This window comes from Peromyscus maniculatus, chromosome 7 (genome assembly GCF_049852395.1).
Source record: "Peromyscus maniculatus bairdii isolate BWxNUB_F1_BW_parent chromosome 7, HU_Pman_BW_mat_3.1, whole genome shotgun sequence".
Taxonomy (NCBI): domain Eukaryota; kingdom Metazoa; phylum Chordata; class Mammalia; order Rodentia; family Cricetidae; genus Peromyscus; species Peromyscus maniculatus.
This window is the reverse complement of record NC_134858.1, coordinates 103663382-103682863: the sequence shown is the minus strand read 5'-3', so window position 1 is coordinate 103682863 and position 19482 is coordinate 103663382. Positions and strand designations below refer to the sequence as shown.

Below are 19482 nucleotides of genomic sequence, written 5' to 3'. Positions count from 1 at the left end.
GAATTCGGTCCCTAGAACCCATGTAAACAGTGATATGGTAGTGGATACATATAATCCCAGTGGTTATGGGAGACAGAAACAGGTAGACCTCCAGAACTTGCTGGCCAGTTAGTCTGGCCTACTTGGTAAAGTTCAAGGCCAGTGGAGACCCTGTCTCAAAATAAAGGCCCAAGGCACCTGAAGACTACCACCCAAGGTTCTTCTCTGCCATTGTCTACATGCATGTACACACATGCACATGTACAGACCCCCACACACCCATGCTTATGCATGTGTACACATATAATCATCATGAAAAATACCCAATTATTATTACAAAATGCCAAGAAAATATAAACAAAACTTAGAGAGAGATCCATGATAAAGATCTGAGAGATAATGAAATCATTAGTAGAAGAGTAGTCTAAAATAGTAGAAAAAATCAGTGTATCACTAGTAGAGTCCCATGGGGATGATCCTAGATGGTATTGGGAGGAAAAACCACAACTGCTAAAAATTTTTGAAAATTAAAACTAAAAAAATGAGGAATTTTAATAATGTTCATTAGAACATAGAATAATTGAAAACATTAGTATTCCACAAAAAAGGAAATATTTAATAGCCTGTGACATTGAACATAGACTCTCTATAAAATTAATACATATGAAGTTTATTATAAAAATGTGTGTGAACATGGGGGACCACATGTGCACATATGTGAGTGTGGAGGCCAGATGTTAACAGGTGGTGGGGTGGGGCAGGGCTGAGCAGGACTGGGGGTGGGTCTTCCTCTATCCCGTCCTACCTTTATTTTTGAGACAGGGTCTCTCACTAAACATGGAATTCTCTGATGGGCTGGGCTGGCCATTGATCCCCTGGGATAATCTGCTTCTATCCACCGGTACTGGGGTGCCAGGGATCAGAGTCTTCTGCTTGCAGACTGAGCACCATATCCACTGAGCCATCTTCCCAGACCTCTGTTTACAATTGGTACATAGAAACTTGAAGTAAAGACTCACAATATACTTAGAAGAACACTTCTGCCAGTAGTGCCTAAAATGCATTTTTAAAAGCTGGAAGGAGCTAGAACAGGGATCTAGAACAGCTCCGGGTAGGAAGACTCAGGTGGTTTTTCTTCTTTTTGCCTTTTGAATTTTATATGCACCCTATATATAAGGATTTTTTTTTTACATCAAAAAAGCTTTACTTTTTTTTATAGATTAATGATAATTGGAAGTTGGGGAGTCGGGAAGAAGATCAGAGGTTGATTGATGCTCTCTGTATGTGTAAATTCAAGTCACTCCCTTACCACTGGTAATAATAGGTGTTCATCAAAAGCTTTAAAAATGCTAAAAAATAAAAAATTTAGGGGGTGAGGGATGGCTCTGTGGTAAGAGTGCTTTCCATGAAAACAAGAAGACCTAAGTTCAAATCCCTAGCACCCGTGGAAATGCTGACTGTGATTGTGATGCTTTTAATCCCAGTGTGGCGGGGGTGGGGTAGAGTTGGCTGAATCCTGGGAGCTTGCTGGCCAGCCTAGTTCCATGTTCAGTGAGGGACCCTGTCTCAAAACTAAGATGTTGAGAGTGACAGAGGAAGACACATGACATCCTCCTGGTCTCTACTGGCACACCCATGAGTGTGCATCCCTTCACACACACACGCATATATAAAAGAGAAGAGACTTTATTTTAGGTAACATAACATTCATTATTAGATGAGGGTAGGTATTGGTGAAATTATTAAGGCCACTCCGAGTAGTTAAAAGGGAGGTTTATTTTGTGGGGTAACTTACAAGTGAAGGGATAGGTTACAGGGTCTGGGAAAGGTGTAGAACAGTCCGGCAATGTTCTCTGGAGCTGGTCTTCAGAGTCCAGGGTCCAGGAACCAAGAGAGCTCCCTCCTCCGGATCTTGGGTCTTCAGCGTCCTCTCTCGGCTCTGCCTTGTAGGCGTGACAGTTACCAAAGCCTCAAAGGGGGTGGTATTTCCAGGTCAAAGCTGGAATGGCTACCCACTACAGGTAGGAAAGCTCTTCAGTGAGTCTGGCCAAAGGAAGGTAAGATGAATGGTCAGGTCTGGATTCTGCTGACTTCCTAAACCTTTCTATTGAAACCCACTTGAGAAAGGTCACTTGTCACTCAGAGACACATGGCCAAGTGACCCTCTCTTCTTTAACATACACTAAGATACGCTGTAATTCTCCAGATCACTTTCTCCTCAAATATTTCTGCCTGTCCTCTTAGATTGCCATCTTGCTTATGTAACCCACAAGTAACCGAATTTAGAAACTGGAATGTGTTTCTCCGATAGTGATACCTAATTTCCAGTGGGCTCAGCCCTTCCTTGATGCACAGACATATAAACAAAGGAGGTGGTAGAATTACAGTCAATATAAATCTACGTGAGCCGAGTGTGTATGTATTGATTTACTCTGTTGTTGACTGCAGGGACAAGAAGGATTCCCTGGAGAAAGTGGACCAAAGGTACGCGCACTTCACAGTCCAGAGCTGGGGACTCTATCTTAGGACAGTTGATGAGAAATAAATATTCCACCGCAGGGTGGGGTGTCCTAGGGAAGAGTTCGGTCACTCCTATCAAGTTTAATATGATCTGTTTGTTTATGAATACAAGAACTTTAAAAATATTCCACTTTAAGTTTTTTAAATTGTAAAGGGAGAAAGATAATCATTTTGAACATTTTCTCCTCAAATATTCTCCTTCCCTATTTTCTTCATTGCTTAAGCAGTGGTTCTCAGTCTTCCTAGAGCTGTGACTCTTTAATCAGTTCCTCATGCTGTAGTGACCCCAAGCACAAAATTATTTTCATTTCATACTTCCTAACATGGATTATAAATATCTGTGGTTTCTAATGGTCTTAGGCCATCCCTGTGAAAGGGTCGTTCAGTCCCCCAAAGGGGTCGCCATGCACAGGTTGAGAACCGCTGCCTTAAAGGGAAGTAAAATGTAGAGAAATAAAGCAGATGCTGAGATGTTGCCTGGCTTGAGTTCTCCCGGTGTGTTTGTAGAAACCGCTGTCACGTGACTAGTCAGCAATGATAACCTCCACCTCCGTGCTTTCATTCCCCTGGAAAATTTTACTGAACTCCGTAAATGTCAGGCCCTGTGGCAAGATCGGAAGATCAAACAAAAGGAGCGCTTAGTTCTCCAAGGAGCCTGAGTTCTGGTCTGGAAGACTGACCCATGGGCCAGTGATGGCATGGTGTGCTATGGAGAGAGCAACACAAGGCAAAATGTGCATGACTTGACATCTGAGTCAGTTTACAAACATAGATATGCCTCTGTGACCTCTGTATTTGATTTCAATAGTAATTCTTCTTTTAATTTTAATATATTTATTTAGGGTGAAACTGGGGATCCTGGGGATCCAGGAGAGGCTGGCCCCAAGGGAGCCAGAGGCAAAACGGTAAGCTATCCAGTGGATAACGTCAGCTGCTATGTGCGGATATGTCTAGGCAGAGAAAGAGAGAGATTGATGATGTTCATATGCATGATGAGTGTGTGTATGCATGCATACCAGATGCATGTTCATGTACTGTGTGCATATAGAAACCAGATATCAATGTTAGGCGTCTTTTTCAATCACTCGCCATCTTTTTCTTTTAATATTTAAAAAAAAAAAAAAAACATTGAAAGGCTGTGAGTGTTTGCTTGCATGCATCTAAGCATACTCATGCATGCCTGTTGCCCACAGAGACCAGTGGGCATTAGATCGCCTGGAACTAGAATTACACGTGGTTATGAGCTGCCACGTGGGTGCTCAGGAATCAAATCCAGATCTTAAGCAAGAACAACAAGTGCTGTTCACTGCTGAGTCATCTCTCCAGCCCTTCCATTCTATGGTTCAAGTCAGGGCCTCTCACTGAAACTTATACTTATTAATTCAGCTAGACTGACTGGCCAGCAAGCCGGGGTAGCCTGCCTCTGCCTCCTGGTTCTGGTGTTATAGGTACGGGGTAGCCTGCCTCTGCCTCCTGGTTCTGGTGTTATAGGTACGCACCACGGTACGTAGCTTTTATACGGGTATTGGAATTTAAGTCAGGTCCTCATCAGCTGAGCCATCTCTCCAGCCCTCAACTCCAGCTCCTTTGGCAGAGCCTCTTCCATGTTAATGGTCATTAGAATTGTTACTTAGTCTTAAATACAAAAGATTTAGAAAATGTGTGCATGAAAAATAGACCTCACACTCATCTTCCAATGCCACCAAGAAGGCAATGAACTGTTTTATCAACCAAGTTTACCCATTCTGTGGCCAGTGTATCATTCTTAACCATGGAAATAGGATGTTTTAAAGGGATTTTTGTGATCCAAAGCAGGTTCTTGTATGATCAGTTTAATCCAGCCTTCCTAGCAGACTTGGTGAACACTAATATCCATTAACATCTTGCCTTTATTATCAAAGCTTTTGTTGAACTACTTTTAATAAGGTCCTCTCCTCGCTTACCAGGTACTTCCTGTGTTTTGTGGGATTTCTGGGTGTCAAACTGAATGTCTTCCTAAGTTGATGGGAGAGTTGAGTATTGCCTAACGCTTTGTGTCGGTTGAACACAACTCTCCACCATGTGTCACAGGAGCCAGCCTCAGGTTACAGGTGGTTAGAAATGGAGGTGGTAGCAGTGCCTTTTATCAGTATTAGGAAGACATAGACAGAGGGATCTCAAGTTCAAGGCTATCCTGGGCTACATAGTGAGCCCACGACTCCAGAGAATGGAAGAGGGGAATAGAAAAAGGATGGAACACTTGCATTTATTGACTTTAGATTTGCTTAATTGAGATTTTATTGTGATAAGGCACTCTTAGGTCAACTGTTATTGCAACTTCTTTTATTGTTTTGTTACAAAATAAAACTCAGGAGTTAAATGTTAGGGAATAAACCTGAGAGATCATGGAATGACAAAGAAATAGTCACCTGTTCTCTTCTCTACCTTCCCTATTGAAGAGGCCCCCCACATCTCCCTCACCCCTCCTTATTCCTTCTGTGTGTCCCTCTAGCTTCCTCTGAGTCAGCCAGAAAACTCTATGGTCCACTCCAGCCACCTGAATGTGAACTCCGCCCTCTGAACCAAGGTCTGACTCCATTGGCTGTCTCGGAGCAGCAACACAAACAGATCTCCCACAGCACACTGTCTCTCAGAGTCTTGGCCTCTTTTCTTTCTGAACAGCCTTGATTGGAAAAAACCTGTCTATGACCCTGTCCATGACAAGGTCTTAGAAAAACCCTGATACAAAAACACACACTTGAGAGTTTCCCACGTTGTCTCCACAGTGAATTTTACTGTGATCTAGTTTTTCTCTACATGCTCTAAGAGGAACTTTATGTATAGGGACCATGTTTGGAGGTTTTAAGGCTTCAAAACAAGGAATGTCCTCTTCCCCTGCTGCTCCCCAGGGGACGGCGGTGGCTGCTTCCAGCTGTAATTGTCTTCCTCGTATGTGTTTTCGGATTGCATGTCTGCCCTCAGCAATGATGAAGATGAATATAATTAGGAAAATAATTGGAAAAGACTTTCAAATTAATCCAAATGTCATCTGCATTGAAACGTCTCTGGATCATTTCCCTTGCCTTATTAAGGGAGTGGTGTAGCCTTGAACACCAGCAGCATGCTAACAAGTTCAGCTGTTTGTTGGGGCCCTCCCTATCTCTGGGTTTCAGTGCACTTAACTGATGGGAGACACGCACGCAGGCTTGGTGTCTGGGCCTCTGGAGAGGCTTTCTGTCTTTGTTCTCCGTGTTGGACTGCTGTAACTTCCTAGTTTCTCCCGCCCCAACTGCTTCCTCCCCCTCCCCTTGACATGAGTAATATTTGGATTTGAAATTGGAGTTTAAACATTGAAAATGTCCAGGGTTTCTCCTGGAAGAGCAAATGTTTTCTCTGGAAAGATTTAGCCTTCAATTATGAATGTTTTTTTCAGGTCTCTTGGAGTTACTCTGTTCTTAGCTTGAGTTCACTGAATCTTTACCTTGACGTTTTTTCTTTTTTAAAAAAAAAAAAAATCTATGAGCCTGTTTCAGCTGTGCATATGTGTATGTTTGTATGTGTACTGAAAACAAAAACAAAAGAAAAAAAAATCTTCAGACAGGTTTCAAGCAGGGCTCTTGGGCCTGGGCTCTATTGCCATCTGAGGCTGGATAGCCTTCACTGGGGAGGCTGCCCCTGGGCGGTGTGGGCCATTCAACTGTATCCCTGGAGCCTTCCACTGGACTCCAACTACCACCCTCCTTCCCTAATTAGAGCAACCAGCATGTCTCCAGAAACCGTCATCCTGTGAGGCGGCAAAACCTCTCCTGTTAGACACTTCTGCTTAAAGAGACAGACGGCATCTTAAGTTTCCTTACTTTAAAAGGGCTTTTATCCGTCATCTTAAAAATGAATTTAAAGAGAGGCGACCCCAGACTGTGACCATGACTCACTGGTAGAGCGCTTGCCTGATGTACCCAAGGCCCTCACCTCACCCCCACCCAGCACAAGAGAAAATGGCAGTCTCCACCTCCTCCTATTTCCTTGTCTCCAAAAAACGGCTTTCATCTCAAGTGATTGTTTTGGAATTGGCAGTCTGTTTGCATTCCTGCTTTTTGATGTTTGAATTTTGAGTGATATGAACTTATTTCCCACTCTAAAGTTGGGGGTTTCCCTCTTTTAACCTGATCTGCATGCAGAAGACGTTTGCATACGCAGCAGGCATTTCCTGAGCAGCCTGACCTGGTTTCCCTGCTGCCTGGTGTCAGCTGCCACTCCTCAGCCGCCCTGCACCTGGCTCTGAGATCCCCTCCACTCCACCCCTGTCAGCTCTCTCCCTCTCCTTCCCACACCCTCCTGGATTTCCCATCACGGAACACTCGGCCCGGGAACCTTGCATTCACCACTTGTCTTACCACTGTAGAGAATGAAGGTTTATTTTAGCTCCCAGTGTCAGAGGATTCAGTCCGTGGTCATTTGGCTCATGTTTGGGGGCTCATGGGAGGAATACCACAATGGTGGGGAACAGAGGAAAATGGAGCCGGCTGGAGACCCAGTTGAAGCTTTAAGGCGTATCTTTGCATGACTTGCTTCCTCCGGCTAAGCTCCACTTCATAAAGCTTCCAAAGCCTCCCCAAATAGGGCCAGCATCTGGACACCAAGAGTTCCAAACATGGGTCGGGTGAGAGGTCATTTCATGTGCAAACCCTGACAAGCTGCTAAGAGGACATGACTGACAGGAACATTTGATGATACAACCAGCATCTGAAAAGGACTTTTATTACCTCCAGATGTGTCGATATTTTGGCTAGTGTACAGCTCTGGGCTGGAATTTCTTCCTTGGAATTTTGAAGGCAGTTATGTTTTCTGTTATTTCTGGCTTCTCTTGTTCTTTGGGAAGTCCAAGGGCATTCAAATTCCTGTATGCCAGTTGTTTTCTCTCTGGATCCCCACTGGATCACCTCTCAGTCACCAGCGTTTTAATCTGCCATAGATTTTGTGATCTGGCACATGGTCCATTGTTATCCATTTTCCTGAACATTAAGAGGCCCCTTGACCCTCGAAATGTGTGTCCTTCAGTTCTAGGAAATGCTTATTATTTTGTTGATTTGTGTCCCCTGCTTCTAGTGTTCTCTATTCTGTATTTTTGAGGTTCCTATCACTCAGTGTAATAATATAGTCCATTAGTTTACTTTCTGTTGTATTTTATTTAACATCTCCTTGATGTTTTTCTCTCCTTTCTGAGAAGGTTTCTTGGTTTTATTTTTAATATACATCCTATACTTTACCTTTGTTGGTAAAAATATGACTGTTCCTTTTCCATAGTATACTATTCTTGTTTCATGATTGAAGCATTTTTTTTTCCTCATTGCTCTGAGAATATAAATGAGGGCTTTTAGGTTCTCTTTGTTCAACAGTCTGCCTTCTACAGTTTTTTCTTCTGTTTTGACTTTTATCTCTCCTATATCTCAAGAATGAGCTGTGTATTCACACTGAGAATCGAGTACAAAAGTTCTGATTGGGAAGCTGGAGGACATGATTGGAGTTTGTCAGATACAAATTCGCTGGACAGTGATCTGATGGAACTCTGTGCTTAACAAACGTCTTCTACCCATTTCTGGAGAGTACAGCTCTGCATGCCAGTTTTCTAGAAGACATAAGGACAGTGAGAGCTGGAGGCTCTCACTCAGTGTGCATATTTTCATTTGGTTTCCGGGTTCAGTGTGGTAACATCGGTCCTCAGCTCTGCTGAGAGTCCCATCTCTGTTTTATTTTTGTTTTTCTTTTGCTGGTGGAGAAAAGTGTATCCAACTACCTGCCGAAAACGGGGAGTGGGGAATTCTTCTAGTGATTTCCCACTAACCTCTTTATTTGGCCTCTTCACCTCTGCTTCTGAGGCACCTGGCCTCCAAAGCCTGGGTGTGGTGATATATTGTTTGTATTCTGAGAACTAAAACTTACCTGAAGATCAGAGGACAGAGCCAGCCACAGAGTTAGCCACAGGGGTCAGGCAGTAGTGGCACACACCTTTAATCCTAACATTCGAGAGGCAGAGGCAGAGATCTGTCTGGATTTCTGTGAGTTCAAGGCCACACTGGTCTGGCTCTGTGTTTTTATTATAAGACCAATTAAGATTTGTGCAACACCTGGGCTTTCTGGGAATGTGTGATACCAAACACGCTGGTTCTCCATTTCCCTGCTGCTGGCTCAAGATTCAAATTCCTCAGATCTGCCAAGCCATCTCACACAACACTTAGCTGTTTTCCAGGCTCCAAAACACCAAGACTTCCTCTTTTTCCTGTAGTATTCATTTTTACTCTAAAATCTATTGTTAAAATATTAGAAATGGGCAAAAGTATTCAATCTGCCTCCTTTCTCTTGAAGATAAACATAACTCTTAAATAAAATAGGTCATTCCTTTTTTTTTTCAATACTGTCAATATCATTTGGACCCTGGGGGACAGTAATGATTCTTTACTTCTCCACAGGCCATGCTTTTATAAATTAGTTTTTACATAACTTCACTTATTACTGTAAAAGATATAAATCCTGTAGCATTAAAAATTGTGTGTGCACGCATGTGTGTCTATCGATGGGTATATGCAGATGAATGCAGGTGCATGCAGAGGTCAGAAGAGCATTGGATCCCCTGGAGCTGGAATTACAGGTTTGTGACTCTCTTGACATGGGTGCTGGGAACCAAATGTGGAACCTTTGGAGACCCAGGAGGTGATTTTAACCACTGAGAGATTTCTATAGCCTCTTCTCCAGTGGCATTTTGAATGAAGAAAACAATATTGTTTCTTAAACAAAATCTAAATGCTAGCCTTTTCTGGGACAAACTGTATTGTTAAATGTGCATAGAAAAATTTCCTAACATACAGTAAACAAGGCAACAGTTGTTTCTGTCATTACTTTTGCTGTTATGTTCTTTTCGTTACGGACATTTCCAGCCAACTGTTAAATGTTTTGTTGTTGCTATTCTTGTGTGGTTGGTTTTGTTTCTCCCCACCATGGATTTTGTGACTTAGCATGTGATCACAATTGTGTGTGTGTGTATGTGTGTGTGTGTGTGTGTGTGTGTGTGTGTGTGTGTTTCAATTTAGTTACCTTCATGTTCTTAAGAAAATCACTTTCCCTTGATTCAACAATCCTAGTCTTAGTAATGTTCACTAATAATCAGAATTGTGTATATAACTTCAAAATAGCATTGCTTGTTAACAGCATCCAACATAAATGACAACAGCAAGGAACCAACTAAATAAACCATGGCATCTCCACATGGGAAAATACCATGAAGCCATTAAAAGTAATTTTGTGTATAAGAATATTTAGTAACAGAAATATGTATGTATATATGTATGTATGAATGTATGTATATATATATGTGTGTAAATTTAAAAGGTAACAGAGAACCAGGCATGATAGTACACATCTGTCATCCCAGTGTTTGGGAGACAGAGGCAGGAGGATGGTGAATTGGAGGCCAGTCAGAGCTATACAGGAAGACCTTATATCAAAGAAACAAAACCAAAATAGAGGCATCAGGAAGAAGTATGATACAAATCAGTTTTTAAAAATACATCTTAATACCAACAGAACAAGAAAAGTAGCAAAGTATTCATAAGTAACATTTGAAGAACAAATTGTTGCTGGTGACCCCCTTTTGAGTATTTTAGAAATCTATCAATTTTCTAAATTGATGAAATTTAGAAATTTTCTAAGATGTAGATGGATGTTTTTGCTTTCAGGAGTTCAACTTTTGAAATAGTGTCAGTATTTTAAGTTTGAATTTAAACCATTCACATGATGTATAAAATATGATTACAAAGTGAATTAATTCTGCTTTGAGGTATCTGCTGGGCTTCCAGGAGAGCCAGGATCCTCTGGGGAGCCAGGACCCCCTGGACGGAAGGTGAGAGGAAATATCCCCTGTGAGCTCTTTGCACTTTAGAGGTCAGGGCATGGGCACGCCCCTCTCCACGCATACATACCTTCTTCTCTGCTGCTTGGCCACAGTGTCCACTATCCCATGCGTTCTAGCAAAGGAGGAAAGTTTGGGGCCAATTAAAGATGTCTCTTGGGAGGGAGGAAATGGAGAAAGTGAAAAATCAGACCAAAATGAGGTTTCTCTTTCAAAATATATTTTTTTTACATTTATAGATTTATATATTTGGGGGTGGGACACATGCCATGGCATATTTGTGGAGGTCAGAGAACAACTTTGGGAATCAGTTCTCTCCTTGCACCTGTGGGTCCTGGTGAATGAACTCAGGTCATCAAGCTTGGCTGCAGGTATCTTTACCCACTGAGCCCTCTCAGCAGCCTGAGATTTCATATTCTTATCAGTGAGTATGGTTATCGGTCCAGTCGCTGTCTCCATCCTACGTTAGCAAGTGATCAATGAATGAAGTGGGTGTGTGCATTTGGAAGGATGAGCAGTGAGTGTGATTAAAGTTGCGCTCCTGTGGAACACATCTGGGAGATTGGGTGGGGCACCATTGCATTTTTTCATTTGTTGTTTCTGTTTGAGAGAAGCCAGACTCTCCCTGTTCCGGGATGGGATTGAAATAAGAAGTTAAGCCAGTTTTATTCTTTCCACCCTCCACCCAGACGTGCACATGGGGAAGATGCTGAGATTAGCTTTTCAGGTGTTTGAGGCTAGCCCCTCTGTGCATCAGCCATGGATAGGAATGGTCTAGGCTCGGCTTTGACCTCTGCTCATGGTGGAAATACACCATAGGGCGGAAGACTCAGTCACAGGAGAGGCATCCGGGAGCAGGTGACTCAGTCTTTGCTAGCTGTGAACTGAAATGCCTGCTCCACGGCTCTGTGGGCCACCCTCAGGTGGGCAGTCCTGTCAGGCTCGGGGCTTCTCTGCCAGGACTTGGGGAAAGTAACCTTGCAGGCTTGTGTGCACTCAGCGTTCTCTTCAAGGGGCAGTGGGTGTCCTGACTGCGTTCTCTGCTCCCTTTAACTTCACGGGAGTAAGCCCTTTTCAAAGGTTCCTCCGAGCAGTGTTGGTGCACATCCTGGCTACCAAGGTGGAAGTGTGCAGCCATAAAACAGGTTTTGCTTGTTTCCTTTCCCAGGGCATGAAAGGGGCCCCAGGACTGGCTTCATTTTCCGTGAGTATCTCCTATTCCCACGAGGTACTCTGAGCATGCCTTTAACTTTATATATAAACTTCACGACCCAGAGAGATGGTTAATTCTCCGTGTTTTGTCTTTGAACCACAGACATGTGACCTCATTCAGTATGTGCGGGATCACAGCCGTAAGTACTCTCCTTAAAATAACTGCCCACACACACATATCCCGCTGCACTCACGATCTATCGGCTTTCTTAGAAGGAAGTTAGGGAACTGGGCTCTCAGAGCAGATGTAATTTACCAACCAGTCTCTTCACATGAGAGATGTCATGAGTAAATTTTGAGTCCACAGGGAGGGGGTGGTGCCTATTAACTCTCTCTATGGCTACCAGAGGGTGTATTGGAACCCATTCCCAGTGCTGTGTAGTTACATACACTGGATCTTTAAACCTGTGGTAGATTGAGGTCAGAACTTCCCCAAAGGTCAAGTCAGTCAGGGAAGAGAAGAGTCCTACTGAGCTGAGTTGGAGATGATTTCTGACGTCAGACGGTAATTGACAGGACTGAGTTCAGCGGTAGGGGGAGGCGGTTCGGGGAGGCAGTAGGGGGAAAGAGGCGGCTGGGACGATGTCGGGGGAGCCCTAGTTTTGGTTTCTGCTCTATTACTCCTTTCCAGGAAAGATGAGCTTGACTGGAATTATTGATTGGCTTGTGAAATTCGTAATAACACTTGTTCTGCTGATAATTTTCTCTCTCAAAAATACAAAAAGCAAAAAGGTGTTCAGATTTGGCAAAAAGCTCTTTGAATTTAAGATCCTTGTAACAGGGTATATTCTTAGCACTGTAAATATCAACTGATGTTATAATTCTGTATTCACACACACCTTCATTGTGTCAAATGTTCATTTAAATATGCACAATGCTCCTTGAGTAAACACAGCAACTGAAAGGAGGCATTAAAAGTTTCTTCAAGGCAATTTTGGGAGGAAAAAAAAAACAGATAAAGCAGGTACCATTTCTATAGAGGGTGCTGTTCCTAGAGACACAGAACTTAAAAAACAAACGTTTGTACGTTCATATGTGTGTGTGTGCTCCTGAGTGTATGTGCAACACATGCATGCAGTGCCCATGGAAGCCAGAAGAGGGCATCAGATCCCCTAGACTGGAGTTACAGATGGTTTTGAGTTACTGTGTAACGGGGAAGCAAACCCAGGTGCTCTGCAAGAGCAGCAAGTGCTTTTAACCACTGAGCCATCTCCCCAGGCCCAGAGCCAGAGAATTTCAATGGCTCTAGAAACCGTTCAGCCAAGCCGCTCAGGACTCCGCCTCTCCGTAGCAGGAAGGAATGCTGGGGGGAATCAAAACCTGTACCTTGAGTCCGTGAAGATAGGCTGCTTTGAGGCTGAATTAGCACAGTAGGGTGCTTTTTTTTTCCTGACATGGGAGCCAAGTGGACAGTAAATCATGAGTGGCAGAGCCACAAGTGGGGCCTGATCTTTCAAAGTGTGAGGGTTCCACCCAGCACACCTGGTCCAAGATACACAACATTATTTCAGGAGTATGACTTAGAACACAAAAGAGTTAAAAACTTCTGTACTTTTTATAAAGGCATGTGACCATGAGAATACAGTCAGGACTCCTCCCAGGCCTGGCCTTGCGGAGGAGGGGACCTCTGTGAATGAGTGGCCCAAAGCAGCATTGCCCAGTTGAACAATTTCCCGTGGTATCGGTGCCCCCTGCACCGTTCAGCAGCCTAGCTGCCAGTCACACGTGGCTTTGGACACTAAAACGTAAAGAATGTCACCTAGAAGCTAAATTTTTCATTCAATCATTTGAAATTTAAACAACTATGCATGCCTTGTAGCCAGGCACTACAGGTCCAGCCAATATTTATTTCTTTCAGAGTACATGTATCACTTTCAATTATATGATACACAAACATGTCCATTTACAGGGCAATCCTCCCAAATCCCCAAACATTTTGAGTGCTGACATAATGTCACAAGTAGAAAAGTTCACACCTAATGTGACAAACTGTGGTCAAAACATGGGCACACTAAATACAATGTATATACTCACCTTCATTTTACATACATCAGCACATATGAAACATAATGAGTTTTGTCTTGAGACTTGGGTGTGCTCCCAAGAGATTTCATTATGTATATGTGTAAATATCCCACACTGGGGGAAAAAATCTGAGATCAGTAACACTAGTAGTTCCAGCCTTTTAGATAAGAGAAACGCAACCCATGCAGGCATGTACTATGTGTACATAGAGACACATGCATGCAAATTTATATGTACATAAGTATATGCATGTATAGTTCTGCATGTATGTGTATATATTTGAGCTTGGGATGTAGGTCATTGGTGGAGCACTTGACTAGCTTGGGCAAGGGCCTGGTTCAATCCCCAGCACTGCCGAAGACAAAAGGGATGTAACACAGTGGTAGAGTCCTTAGCTGGTCATGAGAAAGTGAGAAAAGCCCTGGCTTGATCCTCATCACCCCTATACCTCCTTTAAAAAACAAACAAACAAAACAAGAAAATCTAACAAAAGATGCATACGTGTTTGCACATATATAGTTGACATCTATAGGTCTGTACATGAGAAATTGTGAAGAGAGGTTGGGACCATCTAACTTCCCAAATCGAGCTCAGCTCCTGCAATATCATGTCCCCTCTCAGAGGGTCTCCACCTCCTGCGGCTGGCTGCAGGGTGTTGATTTAAGTTTATGTTGTCCTGCCTCCCCTATCTCCCTCCCTCTGGAAGGAATCCTGCTATCCCAGGATGCAGGGCACAGCTGCATTCTCTCCAGACTGTCTGTTGCCTTGAGTTTTGAGTTCTGCACACAGGCAGGCAGGGTTCCACTGCTCTGATTTCCCCATGCAATCTAGAACCCTGTTGTCCCACCAAGCAATAACCCACTCTCTTTTGTTCTCCCTCCCCATCTGGCGGACGTGGTGAGTGATCATCGTTTGCAGCATGCTTTACTCAAGCACTAAGGAAGGATGAGGTCAAGCATCGTGCTGCCTGCCAGCTGCTAGACCTTGGACCCGGGCTTCCTTTGCTCTCACACTCACAGCAGACCCTGTCCTCTAATGACTAGTCATCCGTAGCTGAGTTTCGCTGCTGTTTCCCAACCAACTGGAAGGCCCTTTCGTTGTTAATCTAATGGCCTGCATCACCATTCGCCTCCCTACCTGGTTTTTTAAAACTATCATTCCTCCCTCCTCCCTTCCCTCTTTCTCTCATCTTCTCTCTCCTGTCCTCTCTTCGTTTCTCTTCTCACTCCACCTCTCCCTTTCTCTCCCCCTCTCTATCATGTACTCTGTGTAGTTCAGTGATTAAGACGCAGAGGGGCGGAATGGAAGTAGGATCAGATAACGAGTGAGTGAAATGTGCAGTGGAGATAATGCTGAGACTTCAGAGCTCATGCTTAACGTTAATTACCAACCTGGCTCAGTGTCTTTTAGTCATTTTTTATGTGTTTTACCAATGCTTATTACAGGATAGGTTTGTATAGACCCATCATCAGCCTGATATATATATATATATATATATATATATATATATATATATATATATCCCCTTATATAAATTCACCAGCCTTTACCCTCTGCTGATTCATTCCTTCAACAAGGTTTATTCAAAGCCTCCTGTGATCTAGTCTCTTGTTTTCTGCTGGGGACAGAGTTGGCAGCAGACAAGATTCCCAAACAACCTTACACATTTCCATTTTCATGAGAGTCTGAATAAAAAAACAAATGAAAAGAATTCAGAATCTGAGATAACAGCCAGGCTACACTGCAACCAAATAGTGGCAGGGGCAGGGATGGATGCTGTTTGGACCAGGGATCCTCTCTGAAGGGGTGAACTTGAAGTCAGGACCAAAGGAGCCACCGTTTTCTAAGTGCATGGCAGGGGGATTCAAATCCCAATACCTTGGAACAGGGCAGGCCTAGACATTCCCTAGGAAGCAACAGAGCCCAGTATCCCTGTGATACAGTGGGGACAGGGGTGGGGGGGGTGAGAGGTAGGGGTGAGGGATGGGGGTGAGGGGTGGGGGTGAGGGGTGGGGGTGAGGGGTGGGGGTGAGGGGTGGGGGTGAGGGGTGGGGATTGGCACGTTAAAAACAAATGGAGGTGGAGCTAGAGGCTGCATCGAGCTGGCTGTTGCAGTCTAATACATATGATGGACTAAAATTCAGCTCTCGAGGAAAAATCACAAAGTTTGCAGAAAATAGATGGACTTACGATGTTAAGTGAGGTTACGTGATCTCAGGAAACCATGTTCCCCTCATAGCCTGTCATGTGTAGATAAACAAAGGTACACGTGGGTACAGTATAACGTGTAGGAAGGATAACAATCAATGGTCAGTATTAGGCAGTAAGGAAGGATTGACTGCAGGTAAAGAAAGACACAAGTCGTGAAAGAGGAGATATAAAGCTAATTGTTTGTCTGGTTTTAACTGTGCCCCGGAGTTTTAGGTTTTCTTGTGGATAAGTGGATAAAAACATAATTGACAGTGGCAGTGTGAAATCCGATGTGGGGCCCCACAGCTTCAGAATGGCTGCTCTGTGGCTGTTCTAACTGTAGAAGTTCGCTGGGGTGTGTGGACTTTGGCTCTGGCTAGTCTCAGTTTATTAGGAAGAAGTTTCAAATAAAAAGTTTTAATTATTAACAAGGCCAGAGGATGAGTTGGCAGCATGTTGGGTAGAAGGCAGTGATGTCACCTGCTTTGTGGTGGCAGAAGCCACCAGAGTGTGCTCTCCAGAGTCCTTGGGGCTCCTAGAAACAGCATGCTGGCTCCAGGGCTGTACTTCGAATTAGCCCTTACAGTTTTTTCCTAGAAATCTGAAACTTTTTCTGTGTTTTCAGACAGTGCTGTTCATCTTTTCTTCCCTGCATCTCTAAATTATACTGGCATCACTGCTGGGTTTTGTACCCTGTACAAAACAACCCAGACAGAGCTAGAAGCATCAAGTCCACATTCAGTTACGAGTCACCTTTTAATTGTAAAATTAGCATTACTTTGATTTTGAAAAGCATGCTCATCCCACTAATTAGATTCAGAGGCTAATAAATTATGTCCCGTCTCCTCTGAGATGGATTAGTTTGCTTTCAGCACGTGGTATAACTGGCCATGGAGTCACTCCTTTTATCTGTGAAGCTTTGTAGTTCAGAGTGACCTTGAACTTCTGATCTTCCTGGCTCTACCACCCAAGTGTGGGATTACAGGCATATGCTACCATATCTGTTTTCTATGGTGCTGAGGCTCAAACCCAGGGCTTTGTACATGTCAGGTGACACCAGGGTGACTGAGCTACCTCCCTAGACCTTTATCCTCTGGGTTTTTTTTTTTTTTTAATTGTAGAAGGAGTCTCCACAGCTATTCCTTTAAAATCCTTTTCACTTTGTTTTTATTTTCCTCATTAGGTGAAAACAGTTTGTATTTTAACGTGATTAAAGTGCAGATGCAGAAGACTATGCCTTTGAGCTAGCTCCTGTAGGGTAAAGGATATTTCCAAAAAGGTTCTAGTATTTAGAAGGAACTGGGTAATTAACTTACAGATTTAATCCCTAATCGTGTTGAATTTAGACTGTTTTCTTTTGTGCTCATCTCAGGAGGGCATAGCCAGCTTTTAGAACAGCAATTTTAATGATTCAAGATGTAAACATTTAATATTTTATATGCTTTAATATTTGGGTTATTAATTATTTAATGTTTAAATGTTTGAATAGTTAGCATTTAAAATGATTTTGCTTTCCATGTATTGCTTTTAGTCAAACATTCTGCCTGATAAGAGGCCCTTTTTTTTTTTTTTTTTTTTTTTTTTTGTCTTTCAGAAAAATCTGAGTGCCCAGTGCATCCAACTGAGCTGGTGTTTGTCCTGGACCAGTCCCGGGATGTCACAGAGCAGGACTTTGAGCGGATGAAGGGGATGATGGCTTCCCTGGTTAAGGATGTCAAGGTCAGGGAGACCAGCTGCCCTGTGGGTGCCCGTGTTGCCATCCTATCCTATAACTCCCACACCAGGCACCTCATCCGCTTCTCGGACACCTACAGGAAGGATCAGCTGCTCAGGGAAATCGAAGCTCTTCCTTTTGAGAGATCCTCTGACAGCAGGGATATTGGCAAAGCCATGAGGTTTGTCTCTAGGAACGTCTTCAAGCGAACCCTTCCAGGGGCTCATGTGAGGAAAATTGCCACGTTCTTCAGCAGTGGTCAGTCGGCTGATATCCAGTCCATCACCACGGCTGCAATGGAGTTCAGTGCCCTGGACATTGTGCCGGTGGTGATTGCATTCAGCAACGTGCCGTCCATCAAGCGTGCCTTTTCGGTGAGCATTGTATAAAACAGTTTTTGTTCATGTACTTCACCAATATTCAGAAACCTCATGAAGTATATAGCTACATTTTCCTGCCTTCAGAACAAGGTCATCCTAGTTAGCAAAATACAATGATAGATGCTTGATTGCTAATATCAGGCACGAGGTAAGCTCTATGTTCATTATCCTGCTGCATTCTCACAACTACTGTGTGCGAGATTGCAAATGATTCTTCTCATTTTGTAGATGAGAAGACTGAGCCTAGAGAAGGTGAGCTTCTGGTGTGGGGTGGCCATGGCAGGACTTGATGCTCTGTTGCTTGGTCACTGCTTCCCTAGCTACTCACCACACTGCTTCTGCATCCAAAGACACTAAATCGGGAGGCTAGTAAACAGGTGTGGACGTCCTTTAGATGATCATGGTAGTAGTCACTGCTGTATGATTTTTAAAAGTTGTCTAATTAGGTATGGGGGCACACCCCTTTAATCCCTGCGCTTGGGAGGCAGAAGCATGAGGATCAGGAGTTCAAGGGCTTCCTTACCTACATGGTGTGTTCAAGGCTGGTCTGGGTTATGTGCAAACCTGTCTCAAAACCCAAAATATAGAGGTCTAGAAGTAGCTCAGGCAGTAAAGTGCATTAGGACCTGAATTCAGGTCCCCAGCATCCAGCAAAGGCTAAGCATGAAACTGGACATCTGTAAGCCCAGAGCTGGACAGAGACAGGTAGCTCTGCCTTTGCATGGGCAAGCATGAAACTGGACATCTGTAAGCCCAGAGCCAGACAGAGACAGGTAGCTCTGCGGAACTTATTGGCCAGCCAGCCTAAAGGAATGGCTGAGCTCTAGGTTCAGCGAGAGACCCTGTCTCAAAGATGGAGGGTGACTGAGAAAGACATCTGCACAAATCACATGCATGTACAAATACAGAAAAGAATGCATCCGTATATCACACATCCACACAAAAGCAAAGTAAGTAAACAAATAGGTTGATTTTTTTTTTTCTTTTTAGCTTCGGTTATGTAAAGGTTCCCACTTTATAAAAGAAAAGCCATCCCAACCGAAGCCTCTTGGATTAAGGGATAAACCCAGCATGTGGCATCCCTCAGGGAACCTAATGGAGACAGCTGTGCCTAGATTCACAGCATCCCATCCTCAGCAGCTTCATTGCAAAAGACACCCTGGCCCCAGCCAGTCCTTCCGGTCAGTGCTGTCCGGCATGATGTTGGGGTCGTTCATGTGGGGCTCCAGACAGCAGTACAAGAGTACTGGAAAATGTGCCGTAAATAAGTCCCAACATCTGACAGTTAGAGAGAGAATAAGGAACAAACATTGTCTTCAAGTGAAGACTTACAGAATGTTAGCTGCACTCCCACCTGACCAAGTGAGAGGCAACGGTGAGAGGAAACTTTGGGTTAGGTTGAAGTCAGAATTTCCAGGAACCATTTTGACTTATTGTGGTTGTGCATTTAGATTCCACCCGGTTGGTCAAAACATCACCCTCTTAGGACAGTCTGGTGTATGACTGTGGTTTTTCCTAGCGACTAGAGGCTAGCACCATTTTCTCATGGGCTTTTCCAGCTCTGTAATTTCTGTGACAGC

The 19482-nt window shown here is 43.6% G+C and overlaps 1 protein-coding gene across 1 annotated transcript in view; it reads left to right on the top strand.

Moving 5' to 3' along the window:
* The window catches only part of Col6a6 (collagen type VI alpha 6 chain), a 137971-nt gene that overhangs the window by 96844 nt on the left and 21645 nt on the right, over nucleotides 1-19482 (top strand). Inside the window, exons 27-32 of the mRNA XM_076576972.1 lie at nucleotides 2428-2463; nucleotides 3342-3404; nucleotides 10310-10372; nucleotides 11550-11585; nucleotides 11697-11733; nucleotides 17403-17896. Coding sequence (XP_076433087.1) covers nucleotides 2428-2463; nucleotides 3342-3404; nucleotides 10310-10372; nucleotides 11550-11585; nucleotides 11697-11733; nucleotides 17403-17896 — 729 coding nt within the window. The remainder of the gene's footprint in view (nucleotides 1-2427; nucleotides 2464-3341; nucleotides 3405-10309; nucleotides 10373-11549; nucleotides 11586-11696; nucleotides 11734-17402; nucleotides 17897-19482) is intronic.